At 53.1% G+C, this 15,083-nt stretch overlaps 2 protein-coding genes across 2 annotated transcripts in view; one reads left to right on the forward strand and one right to left on the reverse strand.

Annotated features, from left to right (window-relative positions):
• The window catches only part of YAE1 (YAE1 maturation factor of ABCE1), a 618,218-nt gene that overhangs the window by 394,878 nt on the left and 208,257 nt on the right, over positions 1–15,083 (reverse strand). The gene's annotated exons all lie outside the window — the stretch shown is intronic.
• The window catches only part of RALA (RAS like proto-oncogene A), a 261,565-nt gene that overhangs the window by 155,363 nt on the left and 91,119 nt on the right, over positions 1–15,083 (forward strand). The window contains exon 3 of the mRNA XM_086964861.1: positions 9,439–9,647. Coding sequence (XP_086820987.1) covers positions 9,439–9,647 — 209 coding nt within the window. The remainder of the gene's footprint in view (positions 1–9,438; positions 9,648–15,083) is intronic.

The raw sequence follows: 15,083 nt of genomic DNA on the forward strand, positions 1-15,083 counted from the left end.
ATAGGTCTGCCCTAGTGTTGAGTTACATACATACATACCGGGGGAAGTCTGGATTTGCCATTCCTTTAAATAGCAAAGTCAGGATGACATTTTAAACTACTCATCGCACCTAGAGTGGCACAACCAGTGGTAAAAGCCGGACCAGTTTATGGGTAAGGTCACAGGCACTGAGGTCTGGGTAGCAGGCCTCAGCGCACTCTTAAGAGTTGAAAAAACCAGCATCAGTCCAAAAACCAAGGGTTACCATACAAAAAGAAGCATATCCTTACGCGAATGTATAAATGGGGTTCTTATTCGGATGTGTAAATGTCAGCAATGAAAACCTTCAGATACAGTGCAAAAACGATTAGAAAATCAGTGTGCAACAAGAACTTTTAGATTATGCTTCAGTACGTTAAGCACATTGTTCCATTCTTTTTTTTTTTTTTAGTATTTTAAAATAGCAAAGAAAATTCATTGGCAGCAGCTCACAAATCAACATGTACAATGGGTCAAAATCAGCAGTTCATATGGGTAGGGTCAATCCACTCCAGTCCAACATTACAGCTTGTGTGGCAATAATATCAACTCTTAAACCAGTTTGTGTACCTGGTTTCACGGCGGGATCATGTTAGACCACTTCCCCCATATTTTAGGAAACCGTTCAGGAGAACCCCAGGATTGAAATAGAAACTCTTCTTGGGCGCCACACCAGTCCACCCACCCCCCTCCTCCATCCCCCCCACTGTGGGTGCCACAGTGCGTGACCAGTGTCGCGCTATCTCCCTCTTGCCCACGGCCACCGCCGTTCCCAGTAGGCGTTTATCCAACCTAGAGCCATCCAGACCATCGAAGATCCCTAACAGCATTCGCAGCGGGTCATGAGGAACCTCCCAACCCAGGGCCTGTGAAAGCTCCTGCCCCACTCTTTTCCAAAACCTCTCCAGCACCGGGCATAGCCACACCATGTGGTAGAAATCGGCCGGGGATTGGCCACATCTCGGGCTGCCTGGGGAGTGTCTCATTCGGGCTCGGAAAAGCCTCTCTGGGGAGAGGTAAACCGTATGTTAATAGTATATCTGCACCAGGCGCAGCTTGGATGATGTGGTCAGGGTACGCGGGGCCATTAAGGCGTCCCTCCAATCGGCCTCTTCTAGGGGTCCCACCCATCCCTCCCAACAGGTGCGGAGCCGGTCTAGGGACGAGGGGCTGTTTACGAGGGAGCTGTAGATTCGGGATACTCCTCCTCTACCCAGATTCCCCATCATCACTTGAGCTTCTAGCGGGCTGAACTCTGGGAGGGTGATTGTTGAGGGGAGGTGTGCATGAATGGCATGGCGCAGCTGCAGGTATCTAAAATGCTGGACGTGGGGAAGGGCGTGGCGCTGTTGCAAGTCAGCAAAGGCACATATGTGGTCCCCCACCCAGACATCTCCAAGGACCGACACACCAATAAGGTCCCAACGACGGAATCCGCTCAAGGACGATACCTCCCGGAGCCAGTTGCCATGCCAGAGTGGTGTCTGGCGAGTAAGTTTGCGGTCCCATCCTGTAGCGCAGGGCGGCGCGCCAGGCCAGAAGGACTGCTCTCGTAATTGGCGCCATGGTTTGTGGCACTGGGCATCCATAGAGGAACGCCTGGATCTGTGAGAAGTCAGTCTCCTCCAGTTCCACTCGGTACGCTGAATCTGACTAGCCGCCCGTGTACCAATCATGGACGACAATCAGTTTAGTGGCAAGGTAGTAGAGGTAGAGGTGAGTCACCCCTAGGCCACCATCAAAGGAGGGGATGCGGCTGTGTGCTAGGGAGTTCCGTGGTCTTCCGCCACCCCAAAGGAATCTGGATAAGGTTCCGTCGAGCTCGCGGAACCAGGTGCGAGAGAGGGGGATGGAAATGTTTTGTAAGGTGTAGAGGAAGCGGGGGGGACCATCATTTTGAACAGTGCGCTTCGTCCCAAAGGATTAAGGGGGAGAGTTTGCCATTTTTTAAGGTCTGATCGCATTCGGGCTACCAGGGGCGTGATGTTCAGTGCCCATTCCAATTCCGGCAGGAGGGTTACCCATATCCCCAGATATTTAACCGAGTGGTCTAAGGGGGACGGACGACTGCCAGTCAAAACATTCCCGGGAGGGATGCAGCGGGACCAGGGTGGATTCGGCCGCATTAAGCCGAAGGCAAGGATCTGCAGACATGTGGGGCCCGAGGTCGCCGGGTCCGCCAAGTACAGGAGCACGTCATCGGCGTAGAGGGCTATTTTGTCTACGTGGCTCTCATTCCAGGCCCACCCTTGGACAAGGGGGTCCTGCCAGATGAGCGTCGCCAGGGGCTCCATCGCTAACACGAACAAAATTGGGGAGAGAGAGGACACCCCTGGTGCGTGCCTCTGCATATCAGGCATGAAACCACATTTTTACGGGAGGACAAGGTCCTGTAGAAGGGGTTTAAGCTTCTGGGCTAGTATCGTGGCGAAGGGCTTAATCTCTGTATTAATAAGGGAGATCGGACGGAAGTCTGCACAGTTTGTGGCGGGCGGTTGGGTCTTGGGGATGACCATGATCAAGGCCAGGTCCGATTCGGGGGGGGGGGGGATGGGGGGGGAGCCATTTTCCACCACGTGATGATAGAGGCCCAGCAGTTGGGGAGCCAGAATATCCCGGAAGGCCGCGTAGTACTCCTGTGGGAACCCATCCGGACCAGGTGTCTTGCCAGGGTTCAGAAGGGGGATGGCCTTCAGGACTTCGTCCAAGGTAAATGGCTTCTCCAGAGCCTCCGCAGTTGCAGGGGCAAGAACGGGGAGTCTAGCACCGGCACTGCATAGGAGGGTAGTTAGGGACGCGTCAGCCAGTCGTGCCGCATAGAGGTGAGCGTAAAAGTCTGCAAATGTTCCGGCTATGGCCTCCGAGGTTACCTGGAGGGTGCCATCCGGTGCGCGGACCTCCGGAATAATGCGGTGGATCTGGGGTAGGAAACCAAGTTATGGAGGAGTTTACCATTTTTATCACCCCAACCGTATATCCGCGCCACCGACGACTGCCACAGCTGTTGAGCCGAGTCCAGTGAGATCTGGCTGAGCTCTTCTCGGATCATCGCAAATTGCCAGGTGGGGTCCTCCCGACCAACGGCGGCTTGCTCAGCCTCCAGCCGGGCCGCTTGGGACTCCAACTCCGCGATCCTGGCCAGCCGGTCCATTCGTTTGGCGTGAACAAGCCCCCTCGCCACCCCGCGAATCACCGCCTTGCCGGCCTCCCATAGGGTCCCTTGCGAGGGAACCGGACCCTCGTTGGCAGAAAAATAGTGGGTTAGCTCCTCCCCTAGCGCGTCCACTAGCGCCTGGTCTTGCAGGAACCGCGCTCCTGAGACCAGATGGCAGTCCTTGGCCGGGAGCAGTAGGAGGTCAATGCAGGAGGCCGATGTATGAGTGTACTGTGCCTTGCGGGGTTCCAGACTTGCCAAATATCACAGAGCCCCAGAGCCGAAGCCCAGCTCGACAGGGCCGCTGCGGAGGAGATTCGGGTCGCAGAAGGAGTACCAGTCGTGTCTTGCAGAGGCTGCATTACGGCGTTGAAGTCGCAGCCAAATACCTTAAGGCCGTGTTGGAATGAGGAAAGGATCTGTGTAAGGCACCGGAGAGTCGGGGACAGGAGGGCGGGCGGGACGTAGAGATTCAGGATATTCAAGGGGGCAACCCTCCACTAGGCCCGATATCGCTACATATCGCCCCTGTGGGTCAGTGTATGTCTTAACCAGGGTGAAGGGGAGTCCTATCCGGAGCAAAACCGCCACCCCTCGGGACTCGCGCTGAAATCCCGAATGCCAGACCATCGCAAACCCGTAACGGGCAAGGAAGTTGCATTGTGTGCCTAGAAGGTGGGTCTCTTGGAGAAGGAGGACGTCTGCCGAGTGGCGATGTGCCTCTCGGCGGGGTGAATGTAAGACATTGTTCTGCATTCTGTCCATCAACTGTGTTTTTTGCAATTTTCACCCCGAGTGGGCTGGGTATGCTCAGACGTGAGTCCCAGGCTCTCCACATCACTGGAGTCAAGCTATCCAGGCTGAAGAAGGCTGATAGCCAGAAACCGGTCCTTGGATGCTTGATTCCGGTCTAGAAAAGACATGGCTTGGTAGTTCGGGCTGGACTGTTCCCATGAGGCACAGGCTCAAGGCTGATTTGCATATAGCCATTGTCTGACCTAGGGTGGTGTGGAGTGCAAAAAAAAACGATGGATTTAGGCCCAGATCTTTGTACTGGGGTGAATGTAAGATATTATTCTGCATTCTGTCCATCAACTGTGTTTTTTGCAATTTGCTCGAAGAACCGCAGCACGCTTAATGCAGTCAAGAATGAAGAACCGGGTTTTAGAACCCAGCGGCGCCAGGGGCATGCCCAATGTCTTCGGGTTCACCTGTCTTAGAATACAGAGACACTGGATACTTCTCGGTGACGTCAAAGACCAAATTTATTGGCTGCAACCAGGAACAGAGGTCTACGAAGCACAACATGGGTGGTTCGTCAGAGACTGTACAATTTTCGTATTGCGAGACATCGGCTTTTATGCCAAAAATCACATTCCTGACTAGCATCAATTACTTACGAACTGTCCAATCACACAGTGACATTTCAAAAGGTATCGCATATCGACAAGCTCAATTTCAGATGTCCAGCCCACCATACATGACAAGGCAAAATCCAACATTCTTGCTCGGACAGGCCGGACAAACTCATAAAAAGAACCTCAACCCAAACCATAAATAGGCCATAAAAGAAGGAACGGAAACAGATGAGAAGCAAGATAAAAGGGTGTGTGCGTGTACCATAAACTCAGCAATGTCCTGTTCTTTGATCTCTATCTGACCAGCTGCCTAACAAGGAGCTGGCTCAACAAGGTCCGCTTCGGGCAATGGAGTCAGTTCGTTCAGGTCACACAGAAGTCACCTTAAGGTGTACGTGTCCCAAACACTCGTTCGGCCGCAGTCATCGGCCTATGTGAGGGCAACCACAAAATGGCTGCCGAACACTAAATGGAACCCGGAGGTTCGAACGAAATCCCTAAATACACAGTGTATCCATCAATCGAACATGACGAAAACACTCGTACATACCGCACTCGTCATTTGCTGTCCGATGATAGCAAAATAGTCTTGATACGACTACCTTTATTGAACGGGTTCAGAATCACGGAACCTCAACAAGACCGTTGACGTTCCAAGAGAAAACGTGGAAGGGTCTAACCAGAGAGTACGCCATTGGGGGTGGAGGGGACGTGGGAAAGCATGGGATCAACGGGAGGCGCACCCCTGAGGGGGGACCTGCAGCGCCGTGCCAAGGCAAAGGAAGGTAGTCGAAGTGGGACATAGGCACCAAGGGTCCAGGTGGGAAACGAGGGAAAGGGGACGACTGCCTGCAGCCATCACCCGTGGCAACCCGCTGAAACCCAGAATAACAATAGCATCAAGGAGCAGGTGTGTGTGTCAGGAGAGGATATACCCACCATATTTCGTCAAGAGGAGGAGGTGCAACCAGCCGCCCGCAGGCAGCAACAACGGAGCCTGAGGAGCGGCTAAACACAGCTAAACTAAAAAGCGGAGTGTAGACGGCTAAAAACAACAAACCAATGGGAGCCAACAGACTCCCTCCACCCCCCACCCCCTCCCAGGTACCCCCCAACTCCCCCCACCCTACACTTCAAAACAGGAAGCATCTGTCGCCCTGAATTTCAAACACCCAAAGAAGAAACCCCCCGTTAGGGGAATGACACTAAACTTAAACGGTTAGTTGGGAGCAGTAGCACCAATCTAGAGTCCACTAAGGAGGACCCCTCTCCATATTGCCGGAAAAATGCCAGCAGCTATAGACAGTACAGCTTCAAGGGAAATATGTTTCAGGAAAGTTGCAGCAGTCTCACAAGGGACAGAAAGGCTATAATAGCAGGAGGAAGAGGAAGACCGAACTAGAGCGCAGAAAGGAAGGAAGACATGAGCAGTTCGGACTCCTGTTCCCAAGGGGAGCCCGGCCAGGCATCCAGTCCTCCGGGCACCAAACAAGGCTCAATAGGCCAGTCAGGGGCGGCCCGGCTGTTCAAGTTCAGTCATCCCCAGTCAGACATCCCGTGGCCCCGGCTGTGGGGAGTCCCGGACCACAGGGCTGCCGGACAAGTCTGAGTCCGACCTTGTCTTACGCAGGCTCACACTCTACTCCGAGGACCGGTCAATGATGACCAAGGATGGTGATGCAGCAGTGGGCCCGATCCGGGGGCGGTAAAGACCGCCGGGGTCTCCCCCTCCGGTGAGTGAGAGGTCTCCTGTCGCTGGCGGCCCCGCCTGCGGGATCCGGTCCGGCGTCGCCACGGCTTGGGCATCTCATGGGTAGGGTTTGCCCTCTGATAGGGGACGGCACCCGCCCAGGCAGAAGGGGACGTTCCTCTGTGAGCCAGGTCCAGGCAGCTTGTGGGGTGTCGAAGAAAAAGGACTTGTCCTGAAACAGGACCTTGAGGCGGGCCGGGAAAAGGAGACCTTAGCGCAGCCCCAGCACCCTGAGCTTTTGCTTCACCTAGTCATAGGACCTACGTTGGGACTGGACCTCTCTAGAGTAGTCCGGGAAGATCATTATTTTGCAGTTCTGGAAAAGCAGGGGGCCCAGGTCTCTGGCCGCCCCCAAGATAGCGTTGCGGTCCCGAAAGTTGAAATGCGGAGGATGAAGGGCCGGGCAGGGGCTCCAGGGGGCGGCCTGGGCGCAAGGGATCGGTGGGCTCGTTCTTTGGCGAACCAGGGGGAGAGTTTCTCTGCAGGCATCCAGGAGCGGATCCAGGTTTCGAGGAAGACTGCGACGGGGCCCTTCTCCGCCCCCTCCGGAAATCCCAGGAGGCACAAGTTATTCCTGCGGGCCTGGTTTTCAACGTCCTCCGCCCTGTGTTGGAGGTCCGACGTCAGCGTCTGGAGTCGAGCCACCTGGGTCTTTAGGGTGGTCAGGTCGTCCTCTGCCGTGGAGATAAGGGACTCTGCTTCGGTAATACGCGCCTTGGTGTTCCGAAGGTCTTGCCGGATGAGGGCCACATCTACTCTGACCTCCCCAATTTTATTCTCAACCGATGCCTGGGAGGCGCTGATCGCCTGGAGGATTGTAGATAAGTCCCCTCCCTCAGCCCCAGGCAGAGGTGAGGGCCCAGCGCGGGATTCATGGTCCGATTTGGTGAATTGGTCCATACGCATCAAGGATGGGGGGGGGGGGGCTGGGGGGGGGAACAGGGTCTGCGTGGTCTTTCCCCTGCCCATGGTTGCAATGGGTCACATGTGGGCGCGTGAGAAATGCCGCAGCTGTAGGGGCTCAGTCCGACGGAGGAATCGGGTATCTGGGTTTTGACGGTGGCGCAGGTGGGTCCGCTGTCAATTGCAGGCCTCCAGGCCTCCCTCGCGGCGCGGGTGGAGAGGTGCAGGAAGCCGAAAGATGGGGGAAAGAAGAGGGAGCTGCGCTCCTCCTGCGGCAGGAAACCAAGCAAGTGGGGGACTCCCAAGCGATCGTCCCAGTCGTTGTCGGTCAGTGGTGGGCCCAACCGGATTCCAGTAAGGCAGAGCGGGGCCTCGACAATGCGGCACCTGGGCTCCAGTGCCCGTCACAGGCACCTACGCCGCCTGAGCCTCGGAGGCAGAGCAGTGACCGCGCCAGGGTAGCAGCGATGGTCGGGCGAGGCGTTCTTGGGCCTCCAGGCCCGTGGCGGGCAGAGGGCAGGCGACTGGCGTGGTTTCAAGAGGAGCGGAGCAGGGTTAGGCAGGACGGTACAATCCCCGGTTCCGGTACCGCCGCTGCCCCCCTACCGCCACGGCCTTAGGAGTGGATCAATGAGGCCCAGGCGCTTCAGACTGTCAGGCCCGTGGGGCGGTGGCTCAGGAGGCAGGTGTCAGCCAGGTCTTTGCATCTATCAGTCCAGCGCCCCCGGGGGTTAGTGCGGCGGGGGGCGACCACCAAGGAGACGGAGGGGCCAATTTGTGGTCGGGCTGGGGTTCTATCTCCGCTCGCAGGGTGCCAGAGCTCCCGGTCTCCCAGCCCTGGCTATCAGTTGTCGGGCGAGACCCTTGGGGGGGGCTCCCACCCTGCCCCAGACCCCTCCTCACCTCCACCGGGCCTCTGCGGCCCCAGTCACTCTGGGTCTCCGGCAGAGATCCCCGATGTGGCGTCACCGCAGTGGCTGTCGGGCCGGTCCTCCAAGGCTTCTTAGGATGTCCGGGGCTCAGGTGGGGTGCCCCCAGGGGGGCCGCAGTTGCAGACGGCACATCCGGGCCTCGAGGTCCCACGGCCTCCCCGCCCAGCACTCGGTAGGGCCAAGGGGAGCCCCGCGTCTCCAGGAATGCCCTCCACTCAGACGCCAGGCCTGCAGCGGCCCCGGGAGTCAGCAGGCCGCAGGGCGGGGACGGACGACCCGTCAGCGAGTAGGTCAGGAGCCGCAGTCACCGGGAGCTCTCTTGACTCGTCAGCCCGGCAGAACGCCCGCGGGATGTCCTCCGTCTCCACAGCTCCCGGGGTCCGCGATGCTCCTCCGGGAGGGCTCTGAGTCTGGCAGGGGGCGAGGCACCACAGCAGCCCCTTCGTACGCCAGGGGCGGAGAGTCCGCTGGGCAGGCAGAGAGGGCCCGCCGCCGCACACAGGACCGGGTCACATCGCTGTTTAGCTGGAGGCTGTCATTTTGTGGAGCCCGTGACCAAGAGGGGTCAGGTCGGTAGAGGCGCCGGCAGACCTTCGTGGGTGCCCCAGTGACACCAGGGGATGCACGGCGGTCAGGAGAGTCCGGAGATATCAGAATTGTCAGTCGGTAAGTGCTGCTGTAGGTGGATGCAGGACGGATGATGGATGAGGGGTCCAGAGCATTCTTAGAGTGCGACAGCTATCTTGACGTCCTAGGCCATGCCCCCTGTTCCATTCTTTTATACTTTTCTCACCATATCCCTCGACTCTGTCGGGGGCAATATAGCTGGTTGTATTTTCTAAAAGTGTTTTCAACACCAAATGGCAATACCCTGTCAATTCCCTTTTTATTGTCCGGTTTCCAGAGGAGTCACATGAATTTCCCTCGTAATGAACAACTTGTTATTGGTTGGGCAATGGATCCTGGCACTGGAGATGGCCTACACACTGCATCTAACCAAATTATAAAAATTAAGCATCTTTTTGAGTGCTGTGCATTCAGTCTACTATATGACTGGTTTCCTAAGCAATTGCATAGGAGAGAGAGCCATTACTAATGGAACCTTGATCTCTGTGATTTTAATTTCTTTGTCTTGATGTTGCAGTTCATACCACATGTATGAGTTAACTTTATAAATGTACAAAGGAGCTTTCAGACAAGCACTAAACCAAAATTACCACTGATTACTGCTTTTTTCAGCATTTTCCTTATGTATGTAAACTCTGGCTGAATATTGCCTTTCATTGTAATTGTACCGTAAATATTGATCTTTCCTGTTAACAGTTTGTTGAAGACTATGAGCCTACTAAAGCGGACAGCTACAGAAAGAAAGTTGTGCTCGATGGAGAAGAAGTTCAGATTGATATATTGGACACTGCAGGTCAGGAGGATTACGCTGCTATTAGAGATAACTACTTCCGAAGCGGAGAGGGATTCCTTTGCGTTTTCTCGATCACAGAACAAGAATCATTTGCAGCAACAGCAGATTTCAGGTAATAAGAGCGTAAATATATTTTTCAAAATAACATCAGACAATTCGTTGTCCACTAATTACCTATATAAAATGGAAAGGTAGGATGTCTTACAGCTTCAGGCAGTTTAGAAATTCAAACATGGATTGCATGTACAAAGTGACATATTGAGTAATTCAAAAGTTAAAGCCTACCATCATTTGAGATTCAAGAAATTGCATTTTAATAAGCAGCTGGTAAAATAAATTGCGCTGTATCAACAAAGAACCATTCTCAAAACGCTTAATTAAATTTGGGTGGAATAGCCAGTCGTTTTCTCCATGCCTTATTTTTAGGTCTAGCCTAGGCAGCGCGCATGCACTGTCTGGAAGACATGCTGAGTTCAGTATGTGGGCTTTCATTCCTCCCCTCGAAGCCCATTTGTTAAAGTGTGTTACATTTGTAAAAGTTTGTTTCTGTATGGTTTCGTTTACAATATTTCCCGCCTTCTCGGGTTTAGTTCGCTCCCCCGAGTAGTGACCTACTAAGGGTATCCTTTCTCTGGAGTGTTTTTCCTTTTGTTAGCGTAATATTTTTTGTGTGTTTTGTTGCACCGTACATATGTGTTCGAGGCATCTGGGCTGCTGAATTCATATCTTAGCATAGATTGCTGCCTAGTGTTGGGTCCGGATGTTTGCACCTTGTTGTCTTGGAAGAGTCTTTGAAGTATCACGAGGTAGGTGACTCCTCCCCTGGACTACAGTGCGTATGGGCATCTTCTCCATCTTCAAATTGTTTTTCTCCGCCGTTGGGTTTGGATGCACTTTGACAACTCCAACTTCGGGACCGAAGTTTTCCAACTTTCTAAGGCCAAAAACCTTACACTTTCGACGGTATTGTTTCCACTCGGTATCCCTCGACTCGACAACACTTTCCATCTATCTCTGGTAGTCGACACGGGCCGTTGGGCCTTTTCAACGCCACGTGGGCCTCCTGCTGATGGAAAGGACCCTGTTCAAAAGATGCCCACAATGTCGATCCAAGTTTCCACATAGGCACCTGTTGCATACTGTATGCTTGTCGCTATCTCCGGAGCACAATGAAGAAAACTGTCCAGCTTGTGCTCAGTTCCGGTCAAAGAAAACTATCCGGAACCGAAGAGCTGCTCGACAAGAGATGCAGCGACAGGCATCCGAACCGGAAAACATTTTCGACAATGAACATGAACTCCCAGAGGCAGCGGACTCCGACCTAGAACTAGTCACAGTAGAAGACCAGTCGGACTTCGATGACGACATCCCACCGGGTCAAACCGTGAGTACCAAAGCCCCTTCCCTGCCTCCACCTCCAGACAAGGTTCCGGTCAAAGCATCGCCTAAAAGCCTTAGCCGCGACCGAAACACTGCTTCAGGATCCCCGCCTTCCGGCTCGGCTCCCAATACCATACCCAAGCCTTCCGGTACCCCGGGACCGAGCAAAACACTTACCAAAAAGGCTGTCGACTCCAACCGCAGCAGAGCCGAGAACGGGCGCCGACATTAAAAAAGTAGTCGATCCGAAAAAGGCCATCGAGCCAAAGAAGGTAATCCATCCAAAGAAGACTGTCGACTCAAAGAAGGTTGTTGATCCAAAGTAAACCATCGACCCGAAAAAAGGAATCGATCCAAAGAAAGTAGTCGACTGGCACCGATCTGAAGAAGGCCGTCGAACCGAAAAAAGTTGTTGAGCCGAAAAAACACAATGAGACGAAAAAGGCTGTCGACCTGAAAAGGACAGTCGAGCCGAACAAGACCAAAAACATTGGCACCGAACCCACGGACATTGGAAGAAGAGCTTTTTCAGCCTGATCCAGTGAGTCCAGACCAAAATAGACTGTATATAGAACCTGATACAGGACATATAGCAGTTTACAATAGGAACAAGAGAAGACTGGACACTGAGGCTCCTTCTTTTGTTCCTCCTAAGAAAAAGGACTTTGGGACATCCCCTTCTAGACCTTTCACACCTCCTCCTTTCACTCCTAACATGCCTTATCTTCCATATTCTCCTACACCTCCACACTATGATGAGGGAGAAGACATGGGTGAAGACCCTCAACAGGATTTTATAGACCCGGATGATCAAGGAAACCAGGATCACACATGGGACGATCAGAATTACCCTGATGACCAATATGATACACAACCCATACCCGATCCCTCGCCATACCCCACAAAGCCATCTCCTACTGACGACACTGTCGCCTTTAACCAGTTAGTTGACAGAGCAGCTCAGTATCATGGCGTAAGCATGCACACTGACCCTATTGAGGAGGATTTCCTATTTAACACCTTCCCAACATCAGAGAGAAGTGTACGTATACTCCCTATGCTAAAGGGAGTACTAAAGCACGCACCAGAAATCTTTAAAGACCCAGCCAGAGCGCTAGTCCTCAATCCAAGAATTGAAAAGAAATATACACCAGCCCTCTTATATCAAGTCTCAGTTATCACTAGACTCTCTAGTTGTTTCTAATACTAGGAAAGGGGCAAATTCGCAAACAGGTGATACCCCCACCGCCCACCCCTCCTGACAAGGAGTCAAAAATCTTAGAAGCCTCAGGGAAAAGAGTGGCCTCTCAGGCAGCAAATACCTGGAGAATTGCCAATACACAAGCTCTCCTAGCACGCTATGACAGAGCACACTATGATGAACTGTAGGGATTATTACAACACCTACCAAAACCCTATAAAGCAAAAGCTAATGACCTAATACAGGAAGGGAAATTCATCCCTAACGCATCCATAAAATGCGCCCTTGATGCAGCTGATACAGGCGCTAGATCTGTCAACACTAGTGTGTTGCTACGCCAGCATGCCTGGCTCCGCATCTCGGGTTTTAAAAATGAGGTGCAATCTACCATACTCTATCAACCCATTAACCAGGATTTCTTGTTTGGCCCTGCAGTTGATACCATCTTAGAAAGATGAAAAAAGATACTGACACCGCTAAGTCCATGGGTGCACTTCAATTTCAACAGCCTAGGAGCTCCTTTCGTCGCTCCTCTTTTCGATGCTCAGGCAGAGGCAACACATCCCAAACCTCTTCATCATTTAAAAGTACTACACAGGGGAGGAGCTACGCTAGTAACCAAGATGGCCGCTTAAACTCCCGGCTCCGCGGACCTCCGTCTTCAGCCAGATGATCCTGTCATATATCCTGATCATACGCCCGACCTCCTTGTAGATGAACCGTTGCTGTGTCGGATGGTGCGATCCCTAGAATTTTATCGCCCTGATTGACGGAGTTGTGTTGTGTTTTGGATTTCGGCCTAACCCAGCCTGTGAGCCGGGGCCTCGAGTACTGGCTCAGCCGGGTAACAGTTGAACAACATCGGCCGTGGGACTCAGACAGGGTCCGGTCTCTTGCAGTGGAGATTATCCTGGCCGATTTCTGAAGGCGGTCTTTCGGTCCTATTGCTACTGAAGGAGTGGTGCGGAGATTCGTCTGTGGGAGTGAGTTCCCGTCCCGGCGACCCGGTTTGTCTTTCCCCGGGGGTCAGCTGGGTTGGGGCCCTCGCTCGTGGCAGCGAGATACAGACCAGAGCCGTTTGACCGATAATGCACCCTCCGTTGCCGTCCACCCCGCTCTTGCCTATTTCCCCGGAGGGACCCCGGGGAACATGCCTGTGTTTGACATCGAACGAGCGGAGATGGTTCAGACGAATTGTGAGCCGTCATTGAGGACCGTATTGGCCGCCATCGGAGCTCTTCATTTACATCTGGACACTATTTTCCACAAAATGATCGCTGGTAACATCGAAACTGGGCGTCCGAATCCGGGCTCTGATTCATCGCAAGATTTACAGTGTATTGAGTTCCCCACGATGCACATTGTTACGGAAGATGAGGGCCCCGTGCAGGAAGAAGTATTGATGCCCTTGGTTAGTGTGCAAAGGAGTAATGGCGGACTTGGTTCTTCTACAGGATCGCTGCAAACACCATCGCTACAGACTGAGGTAGATTTGTTTGGTATTTCACTCCTGGGGACTTCCATTAATGCCTATTGGAAGGCATCCGCGTCCTTTCCCTCCCTGGTGGTTTTATTAAATCTATGGCGGAAACAACAACTGGACCTAATGTCGGTGAGGAAGATCCTTTGTGTGGCGGAAGTTTGCAAAGACTCAATGTTTTTGACTTGTCCCGGACTGTGTTTTCTTGAACTACCTTCAAACTTTGTGTCACCTGGGACTGCGAAGGTGTTACCAGATAGTTTGCGTGAAAGATCGGAAGGGTCAAGGATGAGATTATCTGCCTGGGTCTGATTCCGGGGCTTTAGAGAACACGGGATTTGCTACCATAATGCTTGTGGGAGGTTGGGCGGTGTTTTAACGTCTCCCCTGTACCGTTCCATCGATAACTACGAATTGCATATTGGTTACTATAGGGGTTGTTCGTTTCTGGCGGGGGAGGGTGACCGGGAGCCTGTATCCAACTCTCCTCCTCCATGTTTACTAGAATTAGTATGTTCGAGGCATATGGGCTGCAGATGGTACATTATGAATAGATCGCCATCTGGTGTTGGGCTCGGATGATTGCACTTTGTTTTTCTCTTGGAGAGTCTTTTGTATCCTGGTGACTCCTCCTTTGGTTGGTAGTGCGCATGGGCATCGGCTCCATCCTTAGATTGTTTTTTTCCGCCATCGGGTTCGGATGACGATTGAGACGCTCCAGATCGACTTCGAAAAGAAGTGACTTATCGGCGCGTATTCCCTTTCCAATTCGACGGTATTGTTATCGAACGCGTTTTCATTTCCATTCCGGCGCGTTTCGACTTCAACATCGAAGAAAAAACTTTGAACTAAGTCGACGAACAGGAGGCCTTTCTCGACGCAGTCAAGCCCGGAGTCCATGGAAAGGACTCCATTCAAGAAATGTCCAACGTGTGGTGCTAAGTTCCCACACAAGGACCTACACGAGGTGTGCAACCTCTGCCTATCGCCTGAACACGAATCCAGGGACTGCGAAGCCTGCGCAGCATTCTCCTCCAAGTCGACCATTAGAAATCGTCGAGCTAGAAGACACGAGGTTTCCAGAATGCAGTCGGAGGCGATCCCGGAGCTGTTCGGAGACGAGCAACTTGAGGATGAAGAGGATCATGAGGATCAGTCGGGGTCGGAAGGGGACGAGTCGGATGTCGAAGAACTCGACGTGCAACAAACCGTGAGTGACGACGTCCCCTTACCAAAAAACCTACCCCGTGTGGTAACGACCCCGCCTTCGAGCCCGGTCAAACCGCAGAAAAAAGTTTCAGATGCCCCGCCTTCGGGCCCGCCAACGAAACTGAAACCGAAACACTTGGTCTCCCACCATGTCGGATCCGAGAAACGGTCGACATTGACTTCGATACCGAAGCTTCATGCAAGGGAAAGCTCAGCATCGAAACATTCCATGTCGAAACAGAAACATGATTCGACGTCAAAGACTCACTCGACACCAA

This window comes from Lissotriton vulgaris, chromosome 4_1, assembly GCF_964263255.1.
Source record: "Lissotriton vulgaris chromosome 4_1, aLisVul1.2, whole genome shotgun sequence".
Taxonomy (NCBI): Eukaryota; Metazoa; Chordata; class Amphibia; order Caudata; family Salamandridae; genus Lissotriton; species Lissotriton vulgaris.